This window comes from Corylus avellana, chromosome ca5 (genome assembly GCF_901000735.1).
Source record: "Corylus avellana chromosome ca5, CavTom2PMs-1.0".
In the NCBI taxonomy this organism is placed as follows: domain Eukaryota; kingdom Viridiplantae; phylum Streptophyta; class Magnoliopsida; order Fagales; family Betulaceae; genus Corylus; species Corylus avellana.
Genome location: NC_081545.1, coordinates 19596099 through 19605999, shown reverse-complemented (window position 1 = coordinate 19605999; position 9901 = coordinate 19596099). Strand labels below are relative to the sequence as shown.

Sequence of the window (9901 nt, the reverse complement as noted above, 5' to 3'; positions counted from 1 at the left end):
TATGCTCATTCCATCTAAGCTAAGAATTTGAGTTCCCTTAACACCAAACAAAACTATGTAATATCTGATAAAGCACCTATCTTTGATTGACTAAATATTCTTACATGTGTTTGGTGTATTTTGTGGAAAGTCTATTTTGTGGACTAAATAGTTAATTTGTGAACATGATCCAATATTAAAATGTATTTTGTGGATCTACTAGTTAGTTTGTGAACACAGTCCAATATTTGAATGTAGTTAGAACAATTAACAAGCAAGTCTATTTTGTGGTGATATAGTTGGAATATATTTTTGATATACTACCTAATAGAGAGTACATTACATGAAATTAGAAATTACAAGCTACCAAGTAAGTTTAACATTAGAATAAAGAGTAACATAACATAGAGAGTAATATTACATGACTGTTAGAAATACGACGTTTGAAAAATATAAGCGTTGTAAAATATGACTATTATAAAGTACAACCATTTCAAAAATATTACGCTTACAAAATGATCGTTTGAAAAATAATGACCATTGGAAAATCATTGGGTTAAAAAAAATAAAGAAAGAAATTCAATTTTTAGAAAAGAACTAAAGATACAATCACTAAAGAATAAATAAAAAATATTTAAATGATATATAGATAAAAAATAGTTAATCGGATCTAGGGATCTTTTAAAAACCCCTTACCTAAACTAGATAAAGTGAATTTTGGCTATTCATTTTGCATATAGATTTGCATCAACCAATGAGAATTCTTTTAAGAGCTTGTTTATGATTGCGTTTGAGAAATAGAGCTTTTAAGTAAAAAAAAAAGCTTTTGGGCAAAAGCTTCATTTTTAAGCTTTTGCCAAAAGTGCATTTGTGCCATTCTTAGGCTTTTTGGACCCTTAAGTACGCTTTTAATTTTTTTTACCAAATGAGTACTCTTTTCTTCGTACGGAGTTTTTTAGTGTTAAAAGTTCTTTTAGGCTCCTCAAACGCAATCCCAAACAGACTTTAAGTAGTTTGACATTGTTTTTGGGTAACTTTTTTTTGCTTTTTAGACATTAACATAAAAATCAAAATAAAAATCGTTCATATAATATAATACTCAAAACTATTTTAACCCGAGCTAAATATTACCAAAAAAAAAAAAAAAAAAAAATCCTCGAAAACAGTTTTGTCTAGCTGAGTTTTCCCCCAAAAAAATAGTTTTACATTAACGTGAAAAAAAGAGAAGAAAATGGCTTAGCTGTGACGGCCATTCCCTTTCCCGGTTCTTTTTTGAAACCCCCTTGCTACCCCCGAAAACCCTAGTCCATTTCCACGACCACCAACTCTGATCCATATCCATCTGCAATCTCCGGCTTCTGAGGATTATCGACCACCGCAGAGAACCAACCTTTAGCTCTCTCTCACATACACCCACTTCCTTTACAAGCGCACAGAGAGAGAGAGAGAGAGAGAGAGAGAGAGAGACAGTGAGAGAGTGCTACAATGGCAGGGATTGTGAAACCGCCCGGCGCGTTCGCAATCACGCCGCACAAAGTCTCGGTCTGCATACTTCTTCAGATCTACGTTCCGTCGTCGCAAATGTCGGTGCCGTTCCCGTTCTCCTCCGTTGCTCAGCACAACCGCCTGGGCTTGTTCCTCTTGGCCCTGACCAAGGTACTCACTCTCAATGTGCTGCAATTTGTCTTTAACTTAGTTCAATTTTTTCTTTTAATCTATTGGCCCTGCTATTTGACCCCGCTGGATAGCTCAGAGTATGCGGAAAAGGTTATAGAAAATCTTTAAAGTTGTTTGATGTTGATTTTTCTCGTTTGTTTTCCTATCCTTGCAGTCATGCGATGATATTTTTGAGCCGAAACTGGATGAACTCATATGTCAATTGAGGGAAGTTTGCGGCTCATCAAATCTTTGGTTTATTGATCATCTAACGAGTAGGCTATCGGCTCTGTCATTGGCTGATGATTTGTTTAACTTCTTCACTGATGTGCGAGGTGGGTTGGTCGCCATCATTACTGCATCTTTTCTTTGTTTCTTCTTCATATCCTTCTCATTTTTCGTGTCTTTTTTTCTTTGGCTTCTTTGTTTGCATAATAAATTTTGGTATGATGTTGTTTAGGGATCCTTGGGGGCTCCGAAGCTGGTGTTCTGGAAGATGATCAATTTATTTTGGAGCCAAGTAGCAACCTGGGGATGTTTCTGCGTCGCTGTATACTTGCCTTCAATCTGTTATCTTTTGAGGTACTATGTTTCCAATAATGTCTTGATAGCTATTGTGGAAGGACCTCATAAGTTTCAACCGTTATTTTCTCAGTATCATTGTTGGTTTGCCGTACATGAAAGATCAATTTCTTTTGAAGTTTCATTTTTAATTCTCTACCATGGTCCTACTATATTGCTTGTTACAACTGCTGTGTGCTTGCCTACTATAATTCATGTCTGATTTCTTATTCACTGATTTACATGATGGCATTCACCAAAGGCACCTTCCTTGCTCCACTCCCTTTCTGACCAGGAATGGAACTTATGTGAAAGTTGTTCCTCGCTCTTACTTAACACTTTAATTGCCATAAATTTTAAGTATGGTAATTGTAACTATCTTTTTAGACCATGTATATTGGCTCTGCTGTTAGATTGTTCTCTTGCATGTATTACTTGCTCCCTTCTAGTCACACACAGTGATCTTAGAAGTTCAAAAAATGCTTAGAACTTGATGTTGGTTTTGATTATAGCTGCAAAATGTGTATGTTCCTGTCTAGTAAGTACTAGTTGAAAGTAGATGGGCTGGGTGGAAGAAGAAAAACTTAATCACAAGCAGGGGTTGGGGGAGGCGAATCTTATTTTACAATGCCTTAACTAGTTTGCCAATGTATTTGATGTCTCTTTTTTAAGATTCTTTTCTTTGTTGCAGATAGATTCATGTAGGAGTAATTTTATCTAGTTTTGCCAATTTATTGTCTCCTTTTCTGATTCTTGTGTCTGTTGCAGGTAGTATTCTGGAGGGATACAAGGTCATATAACGATAGAAAATTTATAGGGAAGAAATATTGATTATTTGCTTGTAAATTACAACAAGATTTTCCCCAAATAATTTTGATTATTAAGAAAAGTATTATGCTTTCTTCGGGTCTTCTCAATCCAAACCCTACTTAAGTTTGGGAAATTAAGGCCAAGTTTATGCATAGAGAGGGTTGTTTCTGTATTAACCTTCTGGGTTGTAGTCAAGTTGCGAGGACTTATTCATTGCCTGTCAATTTTCTAGCTCCTCCCAATGACTCTTCACAATAGTATTCACTTAGAAGCTTCTCCTTTGTATTTGATGAGAAATACCTTTTTGTACACTTGTATCTGGCAAACTAGATGCTTTTCTTTCAATTTTTATTTTCTTCAGATTATGCTGTAATTTGGAAGTTTAGGTGCTTTTGAAGTCGAAGCTTTTACAGTGTCAATATTCTAAGAAATTTAATCCTGGTGATCTGCCTGAGGACACCAAAAATGCATTGTTTCTAGGCATATGCATTATAGCAAGTGTAGAAGAAGTGACCGCTAGCTTAACTAGTTAAGTTTCTCACTATTTTATCAAAGACCTGAGATAAATTCCCCCAATTGGATTTAGGCAATGAGAGCCTCTACCTTTGGTTTGGTAGCACATGGTCCCATCCCGCCTCCAATGGGTGTAAACAACCCCTCCTCCCCACCAAGTATATCATGTAAAGCTTCAGACTGATGCTACACTAATTTACCTTAAGGTTCAACTTTTCTTTTTCAACCTAGGAAACAGAAATAAGCATGCTACACACACTCAAAATAATAGTTTAGGTAAATTTGTCATATGCAAATCATTAGTTATTAGTGGTGTGCACTTCTCCTAATCGGTGGAGTTGACAGGAATCCTATCATTGCTGTTCTGTCACTTCAACAGCCATGTTCGTACTATTTGTAAAACCTGCTCATGCTAATAATATGCTCTCCATTTCTGAAGTAACAACTTTTAATTTTACAAATTTCCTCTAGAAGTCTTCTATATCAAATACATAAGGGTATCACTTATTCATAATAGTTGTACAGATGACTCTTTGTCCCTCCTTGCTTAATTCAAATGAAAGATAGTCACTTTTTCAGTTTTTATCACAGGATGACTTACCTGTTGCCATACATATATAGCAAACATGTCTAACTGCCTTCTGCATCGAATGCTTCAAACCCATTTGATAGTATTGAAATTCTGATCCATTATTTTTTATAGATTCTATGGAACTGCTTTGCACGGGTTCAGTTTCTGTATTAATTTGAGGTTGGATGCAAAAGTTTTAAAATCATGGGTCAAGAGCTAAAGCCATTAATATTTGATTGTGAACCTTGCACATATCTTTTCCAGCTCTCTAAGATATTCAGAAATTATGGCACCTCTGTGCTTGCCTCTTTTTTTTTGTTTGTTTGTTTGTTTGTTTTCCCTTTTGTTTTAGTTGTTGTAGCTTTAGTTTTTATTGGAAAAAGAGAAGATTAAACAGATGTTTTGCTGTCTTATTTCACTAGTAGAAAATAATTTTTCCTACTTCTAACTTGCAGGGTGTATGCCATCTTTTGACCAATACAGGGATATACTATAAGGAAGCCCTCTCAAGTTGTCCTTCTTATGAGGCAACTTGTGTAGAAGATTCCAGTATCAATTCAGAGGCATTTCTAGAATATGAAAACATGGACCTGGAGAATTTTGTTTTTGAAAAAGTGACTGAAGAAATTGAAGCAAGAAAATGGGCCAGTGAAAGAGTTCCTTTTCATCTTCATGCGCCAAAAGCACTTTTTGGGTTGGTTGAAGGTACAAGCACCAAACCTTTGTTTTTTTGTGAAGCACGTGCAGAAAGCACTTATGTTAGCTGCCTTTGAAATGAAGAAAGGTACCTTCAATGGAGGACTGTTGCTCTACACCCTAAGTGATGGAGATATCCTCCGACTTATATGTTGACCTGGAACGCATATGGACTAGCTGATTAAGGAGATTACATTGTGCCTTCTCTCTAGCTATAATCTTATCACTCTCTCTACTAATAGTGTCAATAAAGCTTTTAGAAGAATACTGTAACCTGTTCGGTGGATGGGATGAGGAAGAATATGATCTCTATGCTACACTTGTGGGTGTTAGCTCATCATTGTAGTGTGGTCCCGACTTTAGATGAGTTCTTGAATATGTGCTCTTTGTATAGGTTTCTATTATATCTTTTGCATTAGGGTTGCGCCCCTCTGCGCTTTTTTCAATAGTATTCTCATTACTTATCAATAAAAAAAAGAAAAAAGAAAAAAGAATATTGTAACCTTTCCAAATTCCCATTTTGAACTCTCTAAAAGATAGTTGTCAATGGGTATCCTCGGTTTAAACCATATAGCCTTCCATCCTTTTCCACCACAATGGAGTTTAAATTTGCGGTGGAATCACCACATCAATTTGTCCTCCCAAAGATTTAAACTTTGTTCTTGGATCTTGGAGGAAACATCATATACTAGTTATGGTTTTCCATAACTTTCTTGGTCCACCAATCCCCTCTCATGTCACCATAGGTCAAGTGAGAACCTTCTCTCTCTTAAGAAATAAGAAGAGGTAGTCGATAGTGGATATGATTGCTTCATAACAAGCCCCTTCCCTTTTCTTTAGGTGAACAATTGGACATCAATGGTAATCATTTCTTCCCTCAATGAGAGGGAGGGAGAGGGAGCTTGGTCAATGGTGAAGATGATCGCTTCATACCAATCCCTTCCTTTTTCTTTAGGAGAGCAATTGGACATCAATGATAATTATTCCTACTCTGGTAAACAAGGTTTCTCATCGAGGTTTCTATGATCTGGATGCTGGCATGAAATTGGAATGCTTGATGAGGCATTTTTGGTTAAAACATGTTTGTGTTTTCCCACACTCTTGCTGAAATCATACCATAAGGATGCCTGGTGTTAAAATATCCCAAAATTGTTTGGCCTTGAAAGAGGTCTGTGAAACAACCTAATATGTGAAGACCACTGTCTTCCTTAGGCCCAAGATTGTTTTCCAGTGGTTGCACCTCCCTCCACCGACATATTTTGGATTACTTAAATGATGCCGGTTCTTTCAGATTTGGCTTTTTGTCTTGATGAAAGTATAATGGTAAACATATAACAATTTAACATGCAGATATTGAGGTTGCTTCTGACCCAAGATCCAAACACAGTGACAAAGGCAGGGAGGTTTCTCCCTATATGCATCCTCCAAAAGATGCATCAAGAGATTTTGAGCCCAATAGTGGGATATTCCTACGAACAAACTGGCAGATACAAGGATACTTGCAAGAGCAGGCTGACGCAATTGAAAAGTAAATGTCACGGTCACTTGTTCTATTTAAAGTAAAGCTTTTCATCTGCGAACTTATAAAAGTGCACTTTTGGTTGTACTAAATCTCAAGTAAAATATTGTGGCAGGAGTGGAAGCTCTTTCTCTTTAAATGCTTTTGAACTTATTTTAAGGCGGCTCCATAAATTAGCACCTGAGCTACATCGTGTAAATTAACTCCCCTTTTTTTAATGCACTCATTTTTTGGTACTTTTGTATTTTCTTTCTCTTCTCTGCTCTTCTCTTTCTTGCATTTTAAACCTGTTGCCTTTTCTCTATGCTGGATTGTGATGTAGGTTCACTTCTTGCGTTACTTGAATAACCTTTATCATGATGATTATCTTGCTGCTTTGGAGAATCTTCACCGCTATTTTGATTACAGGTGAATAAAAATTTTAGCTTGCTATTTAATTTGGGAATTGCTTAATAAATTGCTGCTATATACGTTAAACTGAAAATGGAGAGAAGTGGTTTGGTCGCATGGTGTTATGTGTTCCTATATTGAAAAGAGGTTTAATGCCCAATAAGCTTTTATAAAGATTTTTAGGCTTTTAGCTTCCATAACTATTTACATGTAACTATCAAGTGGCATGCTTTAGCTAAGCGGGGAACTATAATGTTTCTTCTGGATCTGCCATCTCTTTTCTCATGTGTGCAGAAATAAAACTGCTTTAGTTAAGTTTTGGAACCTTATATCTTGTTGAATGTTTATGGTAGTTTTCTCGAGATTGCTTCATCTGGCAATTCCAGTGGCATTATGGACATTGCATCTTGGCATGCTGTTTTTTTCTTTAATGTTTATTGTTATCTCATACCTAGCCGCATTTTTAATATCCTTTTACTGCTTTATTTAAGTTTCAGAATCTTACATCTTGCTGCTATGGTAAATTCTCTTGACTAATTGTTGATAATAGTTTCTTGAGATTGCTTTATCTTGCAATTCTAGTGGCATCATGGACATTGCGAATTGGTGTTCTTTATTTATTTATTTATGTTTATTGTTATCTCGTAAATATTTTCCTTAGCTGAATTTTTCAATATCCTTTTACTAATTATCTTAGTTGTTTGTCTCTCATTATCCACAATTAAAGCAACCTTGAATTCATCTTTATTATATCAGATTGGTTCTGGGTATTGATATTGCAAAACTGTTGCCTGATTGATCAATGGTTGTAAAATTTTACTTTGGTGCTTGGAAATGAAGGGTAAATTTTTGAACCAGTACAACTACAGTTCATTTCTTTATTTAACATATTTTGGCGGGAAAATTTATATCTAATTCCAGGGGTTTTGTGATTTCAATTTAGTGAATGGGTTTCAATTTTGGCAATTAAATTCCTGGGTAATTCACGTTTTTCAATTTTGTAAAACCCCACCTTAGGCATTGATTTAATTATTTAAACTCATGAGATTTTTAGCTTTTAATTTTAGGAGCACTTGGAAGTTTAAATTAGGAATTTTGGCAATTAAGAAAAGTAAAAGAATTAGTTGGAGAAATTATACATTTTCGGCCATAAAGGAATTTTATTTTTTTGTTAAAGCTAAAAATTTGCATTGGAGAAATGGAAGGAATTTAAGTGAAATTTTCGCCATGAAGCAAATTTTACTAAGCCCGGAAATGGTATTGGAAATTCGAAGGGAAATTGTATTTTATTAAAGCCGAAAATGGTGTTGAAGAATTAGAAGGAAATTTAAGAATTTTTGTTTGTTACAAGGAAGCTCCAACAGCGATTAGTCTGTTTAAGCATAGTGACTAGCACTTCTTTGTACATGACAAAAAACTTTTTTTCTCATTTGATTTGCTCATTTACTTTTCTAATTATATGTTTAGTTACAGCCAGATGGCTCAAATGACACTTAGATGCTTTTGGTAGCTTATGTAGAAATACTTTTTTTTTTGATAAATAAGTGATTCATTGAAAAGCGTAGAGGGGGGTAACTCTAGTACACAGGAAGTATACAAAGAAAAGCCTTACTAAGGCAAAAAGAGGAACATAAAGAAGCTTATGTAGAAATACTATAGTTCATTAACAATATGTCGTTAAGAATTTGTTCATTTTATTGTCATTGTCCTCTTTCTTTGTCCTCTTGTGATAAATTCAGGCAGAAGTTTATGTATAAAAAATGAACTAATCTGGAAATGTCACCACAAAAGTGCAGGGACAGAAGGAATTGACTTCGTTCCCCCTGCATCTAGTTGGAATGATTTTGGCAGATACGAAATTGCTTTATTATTTCTTGGGGTGATGCATTTCCAGTTTGGGCATCCAAAGCAAGCTTTGGAGGTGAGCATGAGGAAAGCATTCCCCTCCCAGAAGAACCCTCTTTTCCATTTTCTCTATTATTTATGATATTTCATACTTGTAGCAGTTTCATTTCATACCCCTTGCAGTTGTTCAGTAACTGTTTTGCTTCACACTGTTTAGGTTTTAACTGAAGCAGTTCGTGTTTCTCAACAGGTAATCTCCTTATTTATGTAATTATTGTCATTATTGGTCTCTTGCACGTGTAGATCCCTTTTGCTGATAGCTTGTTGACGAGATCTGCATAGGGGGAGTTGTTAACTAGAATTTGAGAATGGTGTTTGATGGTAATGTTACTCGGGCAAAGATAAAGTATATGAAATCCAAACCCTTTTGGGAGGAAAAATGGTGGGGAATAATATAGCTTTAAGATTTGAAGATTCCTACACATTTATTCGCAAAAAAAATGAAACTGGTCGAATGTTGTCAATTTGACGAAAGTGGTTCAGCTAAAGTAGGATTACAGTTTCTGGCTTTATGTGACTATTACGGCATGGACATAGTAAGAAGGGGATTGGCTTCCCTCGCACTGTCTTTGTTTTTGGGTAATGTAGAAGATGGAAAACCAAAAAAACATTAAGAAAACAACTTTTGAAAGGGTAAATAGAAACCATGATTTGAGAGTGGTTTTATCCCCCTAGGTCACATCAGGTGTAACTTGCACCCAATTAGTGCATTACAATATGATGGTTATTTGTTGTGAAGCACCAAAATGTTTCCATATTGGTTGTATGCTTTTTGTTCCGTTAATTGATGTCTTTTGTGCAATAGGACTGATGTATATTAAATTTGTGCAGCAAAGTAATGATACTAGTCTTGCATACACTTTAGCAGCTATCTGTAACTTGTTGTCTGAAGTTGGTGTCTCAAGTACAGCTGGGATACTGGGATCATCAATCTCACCCTTGACCTGTATAGGCATTTCACTGTCTGCTCAGCAACAATTGTTCGTCCTCCTGAGAGGGTCTCTAAAGAGAGCTGAAAGTCTAAATTTGAGACGATTGGTGGCTTCCAATCACCTTGCAAAGGCTAAATTTGATTTGATGGTAAGAATTGGAATTTCTGTAGTTTGTGGCCTTTTCTCTTTGTAAGCTTTCTTTGTTATGTGTTCCCCTGAAGTTAGTAGTCATAGTGTATTTCTAGCATGAATTCTTCCTCTGCAAATAAAATACTATGCATGAGTTACTGCGGCAACTTAATCCTCTTTGTATTAGTGCTTTAAAGTACCTCTTTGTCCATGGTGGATGGCTATCAACTTAGTTACCCC

The 9901-nt window shown here is 35.6% G+C and overlaps 1 protein-coding gene across 1 annotated transcript in view; it reads left to right on the top strand.

The window, feature by feature from the left end:
* Positions 1-1449: 1449 nt before the first annotated feature.
* LOC132182601 (anaphase-promoting complex subunit 5) overlaps positions 1450-9901 on the top strand; it is a gene marked incomplete at its 5' end in the record, with an annotated part of 25249 nt that continues 16797 nt past the window's right edge. Inside the window, 10 exon segments of the mRNA XM_059595891.1 lie at positions 1450-1635; positions 1811-1970; positions 2096-2217; positions 4546-4795; positions 6137-6314; positions 6421-6499; positions 6628-6713; positions 8487-8616; positions 8758-8790; positions 9432-9680. Of these exon segments, the coding sequence (XP_059451874.1) occupies positions 1465-1635; positions 1811-1970; positions 2096-2217; positions 4546-4795; positions 6137-6314; positions 6421-6499; positions 6628-6713; positions 8487-8616; positions 8758-8790; positions 9432-9680 (1458 nt within the window).